General features: G+C 38.7%; 1 protein-coding gene across 1 annotated transcript in view; it reads left to right on the top strand.

The window, feature by feature from the left end:
- The window catches only part of TMEM132B (transmembrane protein 132B), a 790,326-nt gene that overhangs the window by 329,491 nt on the left and 441,199 nt on the right, over positions 1-19,636 (top strand). Inside the window, exon 3 of the mRNA XM_077461820.1 lies at positions 13,972-14,118. Within this exon, the coding sequence (XP_077317946.1) occupies positions 13,972-14,118 (147 nt within the window). The remainder of the gene's footprint in view (positions 1-13,971; positions 14,119-19,636) is intronic.

Here is a 19,636-nt window from a genome sequence, read left to right as displayed (position 1 = left end):
TTTTTTTAGTATATCTCGTATAGGGGGTGGTACTCCTATGTCTAAGATCAAGGGTTTAGTGAAGATAACTTTATAATACGCGATATCGCCGAAGACTGTATTTTCTGGGTCTGTTTTAGGGATGTAGGCATGTAAGTCAGGAGCAGGATGACACTGTCTGCAAATTATGGTGTGCATGCTAGAGCCAAACTGGAAACCCATAACCAAGGGGTGTGTTCTAATTGCCTCTGCTAGAGGTTCTATCACTAGGTTAAAAATGGTCGGTGACAGGAGGCACCCCTACCTGGTCCCATTTGAGATGTTGAAGGGTGTGGATAGGAAGCCAGCTGAGTATACCTGTGCAGTTGGGCATGAATACAGGGCCAAAATAGCCATCAGTATGGAACCCTTAAAAACAAATTTGGATAAATTAAACCATTTCCATGTAAGCCCAGTGGACCCTGTCGAATGCCTTCTCTGCGTCAATAGATAGCAGCAGAGAAGGAGTATTTTCAGCATGGTATTTAACATTAACAATTCTCCTAGTTGCATCTGAGGTTTGTCTTCCCTTCACAAAACCCATCTGGTTACGTTGAATGATTGAGGAAATTATATTCGTTAATCTTTTGGCTAATAGTTTTGCATATATATGTATCCTTGAATATTCCTTGACTTTCCTTAAAGCATACCTAAAGGCATTACTTTAAATTTTAATAGAGTGGTTAGGTGCTTTTTTTTCTGTTCTGTTTCCCATTAGGGAGAATCACTCCCTCTAATTGTCCTGATTGCTAATGTCCCTGGAAATAATAGTGAGAGCAAATTCAAAATTTGAGCTGCCACCAGAACAGAAATAGAGGGAAATCTTCCAGTAAGGACACCTGTTCCTATGACTGTCTAAGCCCTTGTACACACGGTCGGAAATTCCGACGGAAAATGTCCGATCAGACCGTGTTGTTGGATAATCCGACCGTGTGTGGGCTCCATCTGACTTTTTCTGACGGAATGTCCGACCAACAAAGTTTGAGAGCTGGATATAAAATTTTCGGACAACATAATCCGATCGGACTTTGTCCGATCGTTTGTAGAGAATTCCAATCGGACAAAGTGGCACGTATGCTCAGATCAAATTACGAGACCAAAGCTATAGGCTACTAGCCTGAATGTAGTCCCGTCGTAACGAACAAACGTCATCACGTTCTGAACGATCAGATTTTCCGACAACTTTGTCTGACCGTGTGTATGCAACACCAGTTTCGGACAAAATCCGTCAGAAAAAATACGATGGATTTTGTGGTCAGAATGTCCGACCATGTGTACAAGGGCTTAGAGGGGATATCCATCAGATTAAAAAGATATCTTCTGACTTCCTGTTGAGTTTAGAGAACAAGATGTGAAGGATGATCTCCCTAATGAGACACAGCAATTGACTTAACTGGCCTAATGAGAAACTGAAACTGACAACGGTTTTAACAGCTTCCTATTCTTTAAAAAAAAAAAAAAATGACTTTATATATATTTTAGGGCCAGTTCACGCCAGATGCAGAGTGTTTTCCATGTATTCTAGTTTAATGCAGATAAGGTACCAAGTGAGTTTAATTACCACCTTAATCAGCCACAGAACCTGTGTAATTAAAAAGTGTTTGGGTTTAAAGGGATGAGGTGGCCACCTTAATTGCTAGGCATGTGTTTATGGGGCATTCCCCTATTTGCAGCCTTTGAAGGCTGCGAAGGTTAACGAAGGGGAACATCCTTGAAATGCATCCCTAGCAACCAGGTTACCTTCCACATGGATAGTCGAGAAGGAGCTCATGGATACCAGGAGGGAAAGAAATAAAGAGCGATGGTTATAAGACTGACGTGTACTGCAAGTCCTCCACCACCTCATTTGGTGACCATGTACTGCATGATCAAGTTATATTTAGATTCAATTCATGTCTTACTTCTCATTCATCATTGTGAGTGCATTTCTACTTTTACAAGTTTTTATTAAAGGAATATCTACATTATGCTAGTGCGTTTTTATCCCTCATTTCGGGGAAGGGTTGGAACTTCTCTCTTATGGGGCCACAGACAGAAGTAGAAGCTTTAAAGCATATCTTCAGTAATTCTGTAATGCTGATTCTAAAGGATGTGTATCTCTCTCCTTGAATGTCAATGAATTACAAAAATGCATTATCCTACCTGTAAAAACAGTAATTCCAGTGAGACTGGTCATCTTCGTCATTCACCTAGACAAATGACATAATCGCCTCTAGTCCTACTGACCCCTGGGGTATTATTGTCACTAATCCCAGGAGTCAGCAGGATTTTTATTGTATTCTGAAATTTCTACAGAGGAGGGGAGGTGGGCTAGAGGAGGGCGGAGACAGGCTGAGAGGGGCGGAGACAGGCGGAGATGGTGGAGAAGGATGTGTGCAGTAAGCATTTCATCTTTATTGTGCAGACATTTCCGCTCTGTTCCCTTACCGTGCAGGCGCTTCCAGCTCTTTGTGTACATGTTACCATAGCAGCAACAGCAGAAGTTCGCTGCCACTGCTATAGGAGCATGTACCTGAAGGGCTAGCCCGCAGACACGAGATGGAATCCCCAAAATAGAGGGGACATGGTTTCACCTGCCCAGAGTTAAAATCACAGCATACATGAAACCAGTGAGTAGGAAAACAACTACATCGCCCCTTTGAATGACTGAAGGCATATTTGTTATACCTTTATCTGCTTTGCCTAGAGTTCCTCTTTAAGGATCAACTATCACTTTATTCAAAATGTTTGTAGAAAAAGTAGTCTACTACCCCCTACTATATCTGTAGTGTTTATTTTTCTGCTTCAAACCTACTCAGCCTTGGCAGGCTTAGAAGGAGAAATGACCACACACAAAAACAAAGTTTTAAAATCCTCCATGGAAAGGGTTGCCTTTTTTATTTCATTTCGCCATTTTATAAAAAATAATGTAATTTAAACAGTGGTAATAGAATTCTGAATGGGCTTATTCACCAAGTTCATCAAGTGCAAAGTGCATAAACCCAAAGCAATCAATCATAATCAACCCTGAACCAGTACTGACTTCAGAAACCCTTAAGGTGCTGCACTTTGCACTTAATCATTGCTTTTTTTACATTGCTGGATTGAGTTATTGAGTTGTCCAGTGACATGATCACTATACAAGACAAATAATTACTCATCCCTTTCAAAATATTCCTTCCTTACTGCCTGGAATGAGCCTGCAGTCACTGTTGCTGGTGAGTAGCATTCTGTAGCATTTCCATATGCAAAGGAATGGCACCTCCCTAATTTAGCCAGTGTGAACGAAAGCAGGAGAGTACTCTCTGCGCAAATTTTAGCAATCATGTCATTGGCAAGTTGTCACCAGCATCAGAACGGCAAGTGTGCTATGGGTTTTACTAGATTCTAGGTCAGGGATATCCTATTAGTGGACCTCCAGCTGTTGCAAAACTACAAGTCCCATCATCCCTCTGCCTCTGGGTGTTAAGCTTGTGGGTATCAGCTGGAGGTCCGCTAATTGCATATCCCTGTTCTAGGTTATATTTTTACATTGGTTTTACCTTTAACATTGTACATATTCATTATTTTCAAATGCAAATATTTCTTTAGTGACTTCATTTCTGCACACTCACTAAAAACCACATTATAAGTATGAAGACAACAATGCTTTTGCTTCCCATTTTTGTCTTCAGCGTGAACACTGCACCGTATTCCCTTACTTCCAACCTGTGTTTGAAGATGATGCCCTTGGATGAGAAGTTGTGACAGTGTGGCTCAACATTCAGAATCAAGAGCACAGCATGTCTATCCTTGTCAGATTGTCTGTTTTTTGCCCTATTAAAGATGCTGTGATGGAGCACAGTGTCAGTGTTCCTGTGCTTTATCTTACCAGACAAGTGATAGAATGGAGATACAGTTAGAAATGTTCTGAAATGGAGCATTCTGCTGTTACCTATGTGCTTATGTGATCATGCAATGATGTGTTTGTACAAGATTCAATGATAGAAAATCTCTGAATGCTGAACTGAAAAAAACCCTATAGATAACTTGCTTAAATAAATAAAATATACACATACATGAAACCCGTATAAACTATGGATGTGTTATCCCTTTTTAAAATAAGGTAGAATAAAATGGTATAAGTTAGTGTTTCTATGTAAGCCAGTGTGTTCAGACAAAGGTCGAAAGAACCATATTTTAGGTTAACCGTATAACAAACTATTGATACCATTAGTACATGGCCCTCATTTAAAAGAAATTTCCACTGCAATTAAAAGGCTTTTAGTAACACAAAGATGATCATGCCAGCTGTACCTTCTTACTAGATGATTTACAAAGTTAAAAGCTGAAAACGTTGCCCTCTTTGCCTTAGGGCAAATACTCTTATATTAATTCAAACACATTTCCTGTTAATATTGAAAGATTTTTTTTTTGTGCAGTTATGACTTGTGGTAGGTTTGTATGTTTTAGTAGACGTCGGATACATTGTGGTATACATCTTTTTTTTGTGCGGTTATTACTTGTGGAAGCTTTGTATGTTTTAGTAGAAGTGAGATGCATTGTGGTATACATTGTACACTGTGTTTTTAGTATTTGGGCTTCTGGGTATCAATAGGAGAACTTAAAATGAACTCGTAGTCACCTTCTTGTACCTGCTATTGAACCTTATGGTTGTTATACATACTAATATACATCTGACACATTCACTATAAGGTTCCTTTTGATTTTTGAGGCTGCTATATATATATGCTGCCTTCGTTTGAAAAGATCACATTAAGTCTGTTAGAGGGGAAACAGATGGAAAAGGGGACAGGAAAGTAAGAAGTGTGTTGCTATGTTTTATGTAGGATAAATTACAAATACGCAGCTGGTAATGTGGGAGGTATGCTTGGATTCCATGATTTCAAAGAGTCTGTCCCATCTACATCCTCTGCTGTTCCTGCAATTATCCTTTACAGGTTGTAAGAAAACACTGGCTCCTAACATCACAACTTCATTATACATATATTCAATTCTGATATGTTTACATTTACCTTGTGATATACCAAGCTGCAATAAAAGTTTACTAGAACTGTGGAAAACCTTCAGCACTTAAAGGTATCCATTTATATCTGCCTGTAAATTTTATTTGTTAAAGCTTTGTTAAAGCTTATGGCTAAGTACATACAGTATATTCAATGTATGCAGACATGGTTTCTGCTGATTATGTCTCTTATCTACTTCAAATTTTCTACCAGCCATTTGGTAAAATAATATTTGCTAACTTCTTCTTTTACAGTAAATTAAAGTGGTTCTATAACCAAAACACTTTGGGAGGGTTGACCCCTTTCTGTTTGTCCTGGTTACCATCGTCTCCGGGACAAGGAAACCTAAAATTATAAAGATGTAATCAAAACAGAAATCAAAATGAAATCTTACAGCTAGAACACCTATTCTGATGACAACTGTGTAAAAGGGGAAATCCAGCTATAGTGCTCTTCTGTTGCATCTTCAGGACAGAAAGTAAAAGGAGATCTTCTTGAGACATAGGCAGCAAAAAAGTAACTGACAAGGGTTGTAGTCCTTTCCTTACTGACCTTAAAGTGGTAGTATGAACACCCATTGATAAAAGTATTTTAAAATTGAACACTACCTCTTTGTTGGCCCAATTCCCTAAGCCACACATGCTATTTGCTATAATGAGCAGTAATTTCAGCCACCAGATGGGTAGTTTCAGCTCTCATTGGCTCTCCTTACTGAAAGTAACATTTCATACAGCTTAGTGAATAAAGTTTTATGTCAGTTACAGCGGTTATAAACTCTTACAGACCACTTTAACCTACAGGGAAGCCTAGATTAAGACTTGCCTAGATTAAGGCTTACCTGTAGGAGCAAGAAATATCTCCTTAACCTACACAGTTAAGGAGATATTTCCCTAAAAAATGGACACCGATGTCCATGCACAGGCGCACTGAGCATGCCATTAGTGAAGGTGATTATGCCATCACCAACGGCTCCTATGCGCATGAGCCGGAGTGACGTCAACGCTGCTCTGGCCAGTTACAGCACAGGAGCAGCGATATCCGGAAGTCACTGCATGGCGGCGACGGAGGACGTGGACGAGGGGGCTTTGATCTCAGGTAACTAATTCATAATGAGCTAGTATCCAATGCATACTAGCTTATATACCTTTGTTCTGCATTGTGTTTTTTTTATTTATTTTTTATTAGAGAGGGTTTGCTTCCTCTTTAAGACTACTGCAAAGGTTTTATCTTTTAATCTTTTTTGCTGTGTGTAAGAAACATACGTTATGCATCCCATTCAATTCTTCCTTTGTGAGTGCTCAGTACTGCTCAGGACCTGCCTTCTGCAATCACATAATATCTCCCAGTATTGTAATAACATATATAACTTGAGGTGAAAAATGGGGACTTGATATTTCTCAGGATGTTCTGTATAAACATTTTTTCATTGTGTTTAAGTGAGAAGGCTAATTGAAATTGTCTTATCCAATATTAGCCTTCTCACTTAAACACAATGACATTTTTTTTATACAGAACATCCTGAGAAATATCAAATCCCGATTTTTCATTATATAAATATATATATATATATATATATATATATATATATATATATATATATATATATATATATATATTTGCATCTTATGGCAAATGTAACAAAAGCAGGGTTATTCTTTAAAGCAGTATAGTAAGTTTTTTTGTTGCTCATTTTTCACTTTTGGTAACTTTTTGAAATTTTCTGTAAAAACATATACATTTAAATTATTATAGTTCCTAAAGTTATGATTGCTAATATCACCTGTGACTGCACAGCACTAACCTTGCATGCCATTGTAGAAGAAAAGTATTTGTTCTGTGATGAGAACCATTACATAGGACATAAATGCAAATTGAAGACTGAGTACATCTACAAATAGAAGTGCTTGTGTGTTGGGTTTGTTTAAAAATATGTTTTCCTAGATTCGTGACAGCATCTAGAAACACTGCCTCTTCAGATTTCTGTCAGAAACAAGCAGCGCTTTTCATTTCATGGCAGCTTAATTTTTTGCATGGGAACAGGCGAAGAATCTCTGATTCAGGAGCTGCATTCTAAATATATTTAGTAAGGTGAATTTTTTTTCAGCCATTTGCCTTTCAGTCTTATAAGAGAAACAAGAAATACCTTTTAAACAAAACGTGTCAACATGGAACTAACATTTAAGCGTCCTTTGTAGGTATTGCCTTGCCATAAAATGGATACGCATGCCACCGCATGAGATAAAAATGTCCAACTGTGTTAAATTATAGAAAAGATATCATTTTACTATAGTGCTTTAGGACAACGCTGCTGGAGTCAAATGGTTGGACCACCGAAACAAGTAATTATCTAAAGACAATTTTGAAGGATGCTCTTCCTGGTCTCTCCCCATGAAAGCTTCACCAACGTTGCACTTAATATGCTTTACCTATCCTAGGGTATAATGCCATGGGTAAAGGTTATTGCAGTAAAACGTCTCAGCTTGGTGAGAAAGTGGCACTACTTTGTTAAGAGAAATCTTGGGTGACTGTAGAAAGATAAGAGAAGCTAAAGTCTTCTCATTTAAATGCATTATGGAAATGTGAGCTGTCAACACAAGCATGCCTATAAATATGCTAAACAGTCTCAGCGGTCTCCTGCCAAGGCATAAAGGTGGCAAGGGAAAAAGGTGGAAGTACATGGAAAACAGACAGGAACAGAGCAAGCGAGAGTAATATAGACTGTGTCTTTGCTTTAAAAAAAAAAAAAAAATTCATATTAATGGTGAAAAATAGATTCAGTATAAGAATCTAATAATCTTGGTTATTCTAAGCTGAGCTTATTTTATGGTAAGCGCTTCACCCATAACATCTGAACCCTAGATATGATAGATTTATCAACAGGGTATGCTGGAGACTTTTATACTAAACAATAATTTCAAAATCCTATGAATCTGAACTATAGTTTTGCTCCATAAGAAATAGAATATTCTTTCTTATTTAAAGAGGAAGTAAACCCTGATGAGTTTACTTCCTCTTTCATTCCCTGCAAAGGCAAAGCATAATGGACTACTATGCATCGCATAGTAGTCCATTATGTGTCACTTACCTGACACAGGAGCCAGCGATGTCACCGCTGTCCCCTGTAGTCCGGCGCATCCATCTTTTCGGTGGGGTCTCGCAGCTCCGCCGCTGTCATTCGGCGGAGCCACAATGACGTCACTCCCGCGCATGTGCACGGGAGCCGACACGCGCGGCAGCTCCGTTGTTGGAAATGCCGCGCTCAGTGCGCCTGCGCACCGCTGTCTACGGTGCATGCGCCATAGACAGCGGTGCCTGTCTCCGGGCAAATATCTCCTAAACCGTATAGGTTTAGAAGATATTTCTTGGACCTACAGGTAAGCCTTTAATCTAGGCTTACCTGTAGGTCAAAGTGGTTTGTAAGGGTTTACAACCACTTTAATAGAAAACTAAAGTCTATTTCCATAACTGTATCAAATAATTTCACTTCCCTTTGTCCCTAAAGCTTTGTCCAGTGTCCTGCATGCAGTTTTATATTATATATACTGTTCTTTCTGCCTGGAAACTTGAGAATGTCCATGGCAGCCAAAAAGTTTCCCTGTACATCAAAAGCAGTTTTAGACCAGCTACAAAACAGTGATTGAACATACAATGAACACTTGCAGAATTGGGCGATAGTGATTCGTGGGGAAATTCATCGTCAAACACTGAAATTAATGACAGCAACAATTCTGCAACTGAGCACATTTCAGTGTTTTTGATTTGATTAAATTATTGAATACATTTTATTATCATTATATTATCATTTGTTATCATTTTTTATATTTTTTTATTATATTATAATTTATGATTTTGTGTTTCAAACTTTATTATACCCGGGATGTCTACTAGACTCTTGTTTGGACAGATTTAAGTGAGTTATTCCTAAGAATTACAATATAAAAAATGCCAAATTTCCATGCAAAACAATGTACCGCTTTGATACGCAAAGATCTGACATAATCATACCGCCAGGGAGGTTAACCTACAAAAGCATTTTTGAGCATTTTATATTGGGTAGCTTGCGCAGAATTATTTAGATTATACAGTGGTGTGAAAAAGTGTTTGCCCCGTTCCTCATTTCCTGTTCCTTTGCATGTTTGTCACACTTAAGTGTTTCGGAACATCAAACCAATTTAAACAATAGTCAAGGACAACACAAGTAAACACAAAATGCAATTTGTAAATGAAGGTGTTTATTATTAAAGGTGAAAAAAAATCCAAACCATCATGGCCCTGTGTGAAAAAGTGATTGCCCCCCTTGTTAAAACATACTATAACTGTGGTTGTCCACATCTGAGTTCAATTTCTCTAGCCACACCCAGGCCTGATTATTGCCACACCTGTTCACAATCAAGGCATCACTTAAATAGGAGCTGCTTGACACAGTAAGGTCCACCAGAAGATCCTTAAAAGCTACACATCATGCCGAGACCCAAAGAAATTCAGGAACAATTGAGAAAGAAAGTAATTGAGATCTATCAGTCTGGAAAGGGTTATAAAGCCATTTCCAAAGCTTTGGGAATCCAGCGAACCACAGTGAGAGCCATTATCCACAAATGGCGAAGACATGGAACAGTGGTGAACCTTCCCAGGAGTGGCCGGCCGCCCAAAATTACCCCAAGAGCGCAGCGACGACTCATCCAAGAGGTCACAAAAGACCCCACAACAACGTCCAAGGAACTGCAGGCCTCACTTGCCTCAGTTAAGGTCAGCGTTCATGCCTCCACCATCAGGAAAAAACTGGGCAAAAATGGCCTGCATGGCAGAGTTCCAAGGAGAAAACCACTGCTGAGCAAAAAGAACATCAAAGCTCGTCTCAATTTCTCCACAACACATCTTGATGATCCCCAAGACTTTTGGGACAACATTCTGTGGACCGATGAGACAAAAGTGGAACTCTTTGGAAGGTGTGTGTCCAAGTATATCTGGCGTAGAAGGAACACTGCATTTCATAAAAAGAACATTATACCAACAGTAAAATATGGTGGTGGTAGTGTGATGGTCTGGGGCTGTTTTGCTGCTTCAGGACCTGGAAGACTTGCCGTGATAAAAGGAACTATGAATTCTGCTGTCTACCAAGAGATCCTGAAGGAGAATGTCCGACCATCTGTTCGTGTACTCAAGCTGAAACGAACTTGGGTTCTGCAGCAGGACAATGATCCTAAACACACCAGCAAGTCCACCACTGAATGGCTGAAGAAAAACAAAATGAAGACTTTGGAGTGGGCTAGCCAAAGTCCTGACCTGAATCCTATTGAGATGTTGTGGTATGACCTTAAAAAGGCTGTTCATGCTCGAAAACCCTCTAATGTAACTGAATTAGGACAATTCTGCAAAGATGAGTGGGCCAAAATTCCTCCAGGACGCTGTAAAAGCCTCATTGCACGTTATCGCAAACGCTTGGTTGCAGTTGTTGCTGCTAAGGGTGGCCCAACCAGTTATTAGGTTTAGGGGGCAATCACTTTTTCACACAGGGCCATGATGGTTTGGATTTTTTTCACCTTTAATAATAAACACCTTCATTTACAAATTGCATTTTGTGTTTACTTGTGTTGTCCTTGACTATTGTTTAAATTGGTTTGATGTTCCGAAACACTTAAGTGTGACAAACATGCAAAGGAACAGGAAATGAGGAAGGGGGCAAACACTTTTTCACACCACTGTATACATACTTTTTTTTTGTTATCTATATGTTTTTGAGAATAAAACTGAGAAAAAACAATGCCCTCAATTATTAGTAAGATAACATTAGAAATTGTAACAAACATAGCATATTGACAAATCAGGGCTGTTGGTTTACAGGGCCCTGTTACTATACTTTAAACTTCTGCAGACCTGTAACTACTGAACCACACTGCTATTATGCCTATGTTTCACCACACTGCAATACATGAACTAATATTAAACCCTTTGATAGGTACCCTCAAAATGTATCCCTGTCCCATTGGTGCTCCACCCAATCCTAGGCTAAATGACTTTTAAAAGTTTCCAGGAATTGCAATTTAGTGACAAGTTCCTACGGGGTGACTTGAAGGGAACCACAGGGTTTTCAAAGCAACAAGGGAAGATTTACTTTATGGTAGATTTCTTTTTAAATTCACCTAAACAGCCACATGACAGAGTTAAAGTTATATTAAAGGCAATAACTTAAAAAAAAAACATTTCATACTCACCTGCTCTGTGCAGTGGTTTGGCACAGAGCGGCACCGATCCTCCTCTTCTGGGGTCCCTTGCCAGTGCTCCTGGCCCCTCCCTCCTGCCGAGTGCCCCCAGAGCAAGCAGCTTGCAACGGGGACACCCAAGCAGGCATGCTCCTGAGCTGATGCTCTGTGTGTCCATTCACACACAGAGCCACAGCCTCTCTCCCTTTTCATTGGCTGTGATTGATAGCAGCAGGAGCCAATAGCTCCCGCTGCTGTCTCAGCCAATTAGGAGGGAGAGACCCAGCAGAGCCAAGACTCTCATTCACAGCACTGGAGAAAGATCAGGCTCAGGTAAGTATAGGGGGGGCTGATGCCCAGAGAAGGTTTTTTTTCTATGTATGAAGGTAAAAAGCCTTGAGCCATTAGAACCACTTTAAAGTGTAGTTTTGACTAAACTTCCTCAAAGGTGAAATCAATACTTTTGTGGCCAGATCAATTTCACATTGGTAAAAATTTCATATTGACATGCACAACATCAAAATTACTATATTTACCTAACCAACACCACTCTAATTCCTTAATTTCTTACCACAGGTAGCAGTAGGGAAACTGTTACATTATTATTTTTCTTGAGTGTGCCCAGCAGACTATATGCAGTCCTGGTTGTGACTGGAAAAAGACATAATCCATTAGATTGACTGATTAGAATTGTAGGGGTGGACTAGCTGAGTAAATGTATTTTATGGATAAGAAGATAACTAAAGTCAGGAATAATGTTGACAGACTGAATAACTGATAAAATGTAATGTTGAAGCCGTTAGTACTTAGATGTTGTTTAAAACTGATAAAATATTACTGTGAAAACAACATTAAATTGTTACATTGGAGACATTACAAGTCAATATTGAACATATTTTTGGTTTTAATATTTTTGAAGACCTCAAATATGTTTCTTGCATGCATTGCCAAGAGACCACGTTCCTGTTCCAGAAAAAGTCAGTTTCTATTCTACAGAGTTAATATACAGGTTTGGAGTAGCATTACAGTAATTAAATCATTAGACAGAGTAGGAGAAACAGCTTTTGTATCTTTTCTTAATCTATTATATGTCTGTGTTTCTCCAAGGTTCCAGTGGCAGTATCTCTGGAGGTAATGTACCAGATATAATTTCTACTTTAACCATACATAAAGAGAGCTGATCAAGTGAGAGGTTCAGTCAGAGCCTTGGATGATCCTTCCTTTTCTTGACAAGCATATTGCTATTACGTGAATGTTAGGTGACTTCCTATTATTGGGGGGTTCCAGATGAGGTCCATATATCTTTACTTTATAAAAAAAAAAAAAAAAAAAGATGAACAGAAAGTGGGAAAAACCTTTTGACTTGATGGATTCCGTGCAAGACCAGTACTGTTATCCTGAGACTCTCAAACATATATTCCTTACCATACACCATGAAAATATTGCACAATAACGCCAGAAAAAAATAACTTTTTTCTAGAACGTGGCTCTCTTTGAACCAAACAAAATATTCAAGCCCTCAAAAAAAATCTCACCCCAGTGTAGAATTAAATATTAGCAGACTAATTACCTTGATTATTTTTTAAGCCAAGTTGAATTATATTGTTTTTATCTCCAACAGTAGCGTGAAATCTTCATGCCTGGGCACCTGAATCAATAATGGACCACTGCCATCTGGGTGCAAGCAAGGGGTCTCTCTGCAGACTGCTTTAGCTGGGGATCAACACAAGGCAGTGTTTCGCGATTTGTGTCTCAATTGGGAAGAATGCCCAACCAGAAAGCAGTGGCCCTCTATGCAGCCTGTCATCTGTTTCTGATGTTGGAGGTGGTGCTGTTGTTGGAGGTGAAAACATTAAAACCTTCTGGTTATCTTTGGAATTTAACATAAAATTTCAGTTGGGCTTTAAGCACAACAATACATAAATGGTTGTACCCATATGATCAGCGAATGAAGAAAAGATAAACAAATTGCTTACATTTTAAATGCTTAAATGTCAGTTTTGGATATGCTTTTAAGGTATCCTGTCAGGGGTAGCATGTGTCATTCATTGTATTTTGGTTCGATTGGCACCCCTAAATGTTCTGTCAGTCTGACCCCTCTATCATTTCACACTTGGTCATGCTGCTTCAGGTGCAGGTACCAAACCTTCTGTGGATCTTGCCTCTTTTCCATGTGCAAACCAGCAAATGGGACCACTACTATAGCCCTGGAGGACCCGCCAATGTATCTTGTCAACTGGCTCCCCTATTCTGCAAGCAGAACAGAAATCACATGCCTGGTTATGATAGTATATAATGAAAGCATTTTTCAAGCAGTTTAGTCCACTTACATTCTGCCTCACAAAACAATGCAGAACAAAGACACGTCAACACTTATAGGATTTAAGGAATATTATGTCTTTTATTCAGCAGGTGCTGAGATGACACAAATATCTCATTAAAGAAAAACTATGAGCTCCGTGGGATACCATAGTTAGTTGTACAAGCAAATTGGATAATCTCTTTTAACTTTTTATTCTAAGCTATTCATTTTCACTGCATATAATCCTACAGATATGTATGCTTGTCAGTCTTTTTCAATTACTCTTTCAGCAGATTTCTTTTGCATGGTTACTAAGCACATCTTGTGGAGAATCAGTCATTAACAATGATCTAGAGAAGGTGTCATACCGCTGAAGTCTTTTTGCATTGTTAGGTTCTTGATGCATTGCTAGCTGTCATCAGAGATGCAACGCTAAATAATTTTCCCTATATTCTTGCTTCTGCAGGGTCAAAGCTGCTCTTGGTGCCAAAGTGATTGCTATAAGAGTGGATGACTCTGAACAGTGGAGAGTTCAAAGACAGATGGAGAATGGAGAAAAACACACAACTGTTACACTAGACTGTGTGCGGCAAACACCTTTCATACAAGGCAGGTAGGTTTTCCAAGGAAAGAAAAGCAAAAAAGCTTACTTAGGTGCTTTGTCATATACGCATGGATGATATCTATCATCTTTTTTGAATTTTTGACCAGTTTGATAAGTAGTTCACAGAAGTCTGCACATTTCATCAAGTTCGTTAGGCCATTGTTTCTCAATCTTAATTATTTTAGGGTCCTAGTGTTGCTTTCTTGAACAAGTAAGGTCAACTCAAGGCTTCAGCTGATTGAAGCTTGCTGAAAACTATCCAAATGCTTGCAAAAGCTTATTGTACTCACTGTTCTTATACAAGCTGAAGCTCGTTGTGAGGTCTTTTGATTTAGTCTATGAAAAACCAATAACACAAAAAGTAGCATGTTTAATTGTTTGGTGTATTGGTACAAATGGGAGTAAAACACTTATAATGAGCACAGTGTCATGTGGCATGCAATCAGAATGCTTGATTATTATTATTTTTTTACAAAGTGGAAGGTTAAATTTAGATTTTTTTGTTACTCGGAAAACTATTTCTGTGCCTATTTTATTATCACCAGTCATAAATAAACAACTTTTTTTTCAAACCCAATAAGGCCGTTTTCACACGGGCTCTGGAATGGATCAAAGCCTTATTTTTCTTCCATTAAAAAAATTAAACATACAAAAAAGGAATGTAAATGAACAAATGGTCCATTTTGCATCCGTTTTTGCATTGGCAGTGGATGTAAAAAAAAAAAATGTACAACTGAAAAAAACCTGATGAGAAACTGATAAGAAACATGAGAAATAAATGATCTGTTTTTTCTTTGAAAAAAACGTGACGAACTGATGAAACAAACGTAACGCTCGTGTGAAAGGACCCTTAGGCCCCTTTCACATGGGTTGTCTGATCAGGTCTGCCTGTCAGTTTTTCAGGCAGCCCTAATTTGACACTGCATTGTCCTCTATGGAGCGGCGGATGTTAGTGAATGCATATCCGCTGCCACCTGCCACCATCCAATCCAATCCTGTCTGCCAAAAACAGATGGATAATGATCCTATTTTCCATCCATCTGTCGGATCAGATCGAATGGAAACGGTCAGGTGGTCCCTTTCCATACAATTTTCCTATAGAGGAAAGCAGGACTGTGTCCGTGACTACTTTGCACATGCACATGGAATGTATATAACGCATTTAAGTGTAATGTTCAATCAAGCTTTAGCTTTTTTCTCAATGGAAAAGATAAATAGTACTATTATATATTACTATTATATACTTTTGGGCAAGCAAGCTATAGACTGCCAATAAAACACAGACTATATTTTAGGTTCAACTTTTCCATTTACCCTGATTGTACATTCAGAAATCAATTTACAGAACAATATCTACATATCTATCTATCTTCAACAACTGATTAGAGCTGGGTCTTCAATTGTCAACAACTTGCTACTTTTTTTTCTAATAATTGGGCCTTTTTCCCTTTTTTTTTTTAATTGTAACTTTTATCTTGGGGTTATTTAAGCTGACAGTCTATTCAAGAGCATAATTTTTTTTCACAGCACCTCAATGCATCCTTTAAAAATTAAAGGTAAAAACAATGTGCACTCAATACACCGAACACCCTGACCTTAAGGCTAGGTTCACACTAGCCCTCTCTGTGCGTTCCGATTGCGTGAATCACATTGATTCCTGTACCTGCAACCACCCGCAGCAATTCATTTTTCACATCAGGCAGGTTTGAACAACTTTTTTCCCTTAATAAATTAAATTATCATTTAAAAACTGCATTTTGTATTTACTCGGGTTATCTTTTGTAATATTAAAATTTGTTTGATGATCTGAATCATTTAAGTGTGACAAATATCTCCAATAAAAAAATCTGAAAGGGGCAAATGCTTTATCACAGCACTATAAATGAATGTAACACTGTTACGATAGGAGTTTTGGCTGATGGATAGCATTGAAAGCTTGAGATGTACTAAAGTTAAGTCTCAGTTCAAATAAAAAAAAGACTTACAGATGTGTATTACTTCTAGGCCAGCCTTTTTCAACCAGGGTGCCTTGAGGTTTCTTTAGGGGTGCCTTGGCAAAATGCCAAAAAATGTATCAAAAGTTGTATACAAGACAGTGGGGGGATTAAGCCTACATTTTGCAAATATAGAAAATAATCGGCTAGCTAAAGGGTACCTCATCCATATATATCTCCATCTACCAAAACATTTTATGGTAGATGGGAAACTTTAAGCCTAACTTTTATGTACACACAGCCATGGGTTTTCATTATACGTTCTAACAACCGATGGGGTCATCAATTAATAAGGAGGATGTCTGTTGCCACCACAGTATCCTAGTTTGACCCTCCTCTGCCCCTCTCCCTCAGCAATGGGGTCACATTAGCTGACTGATGGAGGGAAATTGAGAGCGAAGAGAAACATAGGAATACTAGCCATTACCAGTGTGCAAAAGTGTATTTGCTTTGGAAGAATACATTACCGTACCTCTAACTTTGAGTGTCCTACATATGGATGTTGCTGAATTATATAAAGCTATTTGAATAGTTACTTACATTTTAGTAAGGGGTGCCCTGAAACAGTCCATAATTTTAAAGGGTGCTTTAAGATTGTCTATACTTTTAAAGGGTGCCTTGACTGAAAAAAGGTTTAGAAACACAGCTCTAAAGTGTTTTACCGCTAGGCTTTGACAGCCATTTACATTAAAAATCTCTTGTAGATCTTGAATTAAGTAGGGTCTGATGTTTCTGTATTCCTTTTTAGCAGATCTGCTTTGTGAAAATGGGGTTGATTTACTGTAGGCAAATAGACTGTTCACTTTACAAGGGAAGTTGCTTTCTGCAAGGGAACTATCCCCAGAGCTTAGTGAATGAGGTAAAGCTATGTTGGCTTCCATCATCCAATCATGTGGAAGCAAAAATGCTTGCTTGTTTTTTGTTTTTATTTTAACCTTGCATATTATTAGGTATTCTTTGCAAAGTGAAATTGCACCACATTCACTAAACTCTGGGAAAAATTATCTTGTAAAGTGAACAGCCTATTCGCCTTCAGTAAATCAACCCCATTGCACCTTACCTGGACTGTTATCTTTTTGACAATACGTTACCTACCATAAATGTGTAGCCCAACTATGAGATTTAATTTCTGACCAATTTAGTTGTCAACTTGCAAATTTTGTTAAAATGAGGGTAGAATTATGTTCATTACAACTTCCCCATTTTTTCACACAGTTTGGGAATGGACTTCAGACTACCCAGTTGGGGGGGGGGGGGGGGGATATTATTAATTATATCAATAACATCTACAATAGGTTATTGTAAATCTGTAGATCATTTATACATAAAAAATGGTGGTGACTGGTGGGAATAAAGTCAATGTGGGACCTCCCAGATCATTAACTAGAGGAAGAAGGCTGTTTTCACCAACTGGTATGAAAGCAGTTGAAATCTTTAGCCCTAAAAAGATTTTTAGGCCTAAATGGCTCTGGCAGTAAAAAGGTTAAATATATTTACCAAGCATGTCATTTAAAGGATTGGTGTTTTTTCCATGTCACCTTAAAAGTTGCAATTAACGGACTATCTACCCAATGTTTTTTTTTTTTTTATTGTTTTGATTTGTTAAATGTCTTTTATGACAGTGCCCAGCTCTCAACTACTTTTTTGACAATAGCTTGCCAAATTAGGCTTGAGAATAGCCAGAATTTAATATCAAGTTTTGTATAATATTACTAATGTGCCACTATGTGAAGATATTGTGAACTATAAAGGAAGACTCAAAATAAAATACAAATAAAAAACTGATGAACAGCTGCAACCACTGAATTAGTGATCTCACACCTACATGAATATAAAGTAAAAGGATGGTGCGCTAATTCAACCTGTGAATCATATAACTGTGCAAATTTTTTTTTTATAACACACTGCTAATTACCATCAATAACTAGAATGCCTACTGTGAATAAATAAAATGAGTGACATATCAAACACTCCTCTACACCATATACTTCTATGTATCAGCTTTCAGGTTTTTTTGTCAAAGCTTAAAGAGTTACTAAACCCTTGTGTCATACTTACCTCCACTGTGCAGTTCGTTTTGCAGAGTGGCCCCAAACCTTCTCTTCTGGGGTCCCCCGGCAGTGCTAGTAGCTCCTCCCAGCACCAAGAAACCACCTAGGAGAAGCGCTCTCCTTGGGGGTAGCCGTGTGGGCACGCTCCTGAGTCCACCTTTTGCATCCATAGACAGAGAAACCCGGACTCTGCCCCGACCCCGGCGCCCGCATCATTGGATTTGATTGCCAGCAGCGGGAGCCAATGGCTGCGCTGCTATCAATCTATCCAATCATGAGCCGAGACACCGGCCAGAGAAGGTGAGCGCGTCTCTGGTGTGGGAATGAACAGGCTCAGGAGAGTAAAACAGGGGGGGCTGCTCAGTGACAGAGGTTAATTTCACCTTAATGCATAGGATGCATTAAGGGGAAAAGACACAAGGGTTTACAATCCCTTTAATTGAACAAGGCGGGAGTTATAAGCTGATTGGTTATCATGTACAGCTGCACAAATTTTTTACTCCCCTTTTTAGTATATCAACCCCATAGTAATAAAGACACAAGAGGCCCTTTGAAGGCAGCCATAATACTGATGCAACCTGTGATAAAATTCAGTTTAATGCCCCTGGCTTAGATGATCTCTCATTTTAGCTATACATCAAATTCAAAGCAGAGGAAGCTATTTTCAGCAGGATTTCAAGACAAGACAGGAAGACAAAAGGTAAACCTTTCAGAGCATCACATAGGCACAATTATAGTCTCTAGATGTTCCCTTTAGATTAGCAAATCTTCAATTTCTGAGGTCAGGTCCAACTTAAAATGATTTTAAACGATCACCTTGTAAAACAACCCATTCTATTTAACATTTGTATAAAGATAACAAAAAAAAAAAAACCTTTTTTTAAACTTTTTTTTTATAAGTGATCATATTCACTCTGTTCCCTCTGTTCTCAGCTGCATAAGAGCTGGGGGAGGAGAAGCAACAGCACACTGATCTATAGGATGAAAGGCTGTGCAGCGAGGGGTAGGGGGTGGGTGTCAGGACAAGTCTGATCATTGGAGGAGAGCAGGCCGAGTTCCCAACATAGCGAGAGAACTGACCATGCTCTGCTCTCCTCGGGTCAGTTTTTAATAGGAAAGCAGTGGGACTGGCAGGAACAACAGGGATTTCACACAAGGGAAGCAATCCACAGAACAGGATGCTTTCCTATATAAGTACATAATAGAGCAGGCACATATCAGGAATATGAAATGTTGGGATAACAAAACATTAAAGCTAAACTTCAGTCATTTTTTTCATCTTTCCATCTATTAAATCTTCTGCTCTTGTTGTTTTAACTTTGGATAGTAAAACATTTTTTTTCTACCAGTAAATATCTTATACAGCCCACTTCCTGCTTCATGTCTGGTAAAATGCCTAGGCTTATGGCATCATGCACAGCTCTCTCTCTCTCACTCTTGTGAGTGTTTGCCAGGAAGGGAGGGGGGATGAGTAATAAGAGG

Source organism: Lithobates pipiens, unplaced genomic scaffold (assembly GCF_037356315.1).
Source record: "Lithobates pipiens isolate NorthernLeopardFrog02 unplaced genomic scaffold, aLitPip1_a1.2 Scaffold_3, whole genome shotgun sequence".
NCBI classification, from domain to species: domain Eukaryota; kingdom Metazoa; phylum Chordata; class Amphibia; order Anura; family Ranidae; genus Lithobates; species Lithobates pipiens.
Note: the sequence above shows the minus strand (reverse complement) of the source record. Positions and strands in the feature narration are given on the sequence as shown.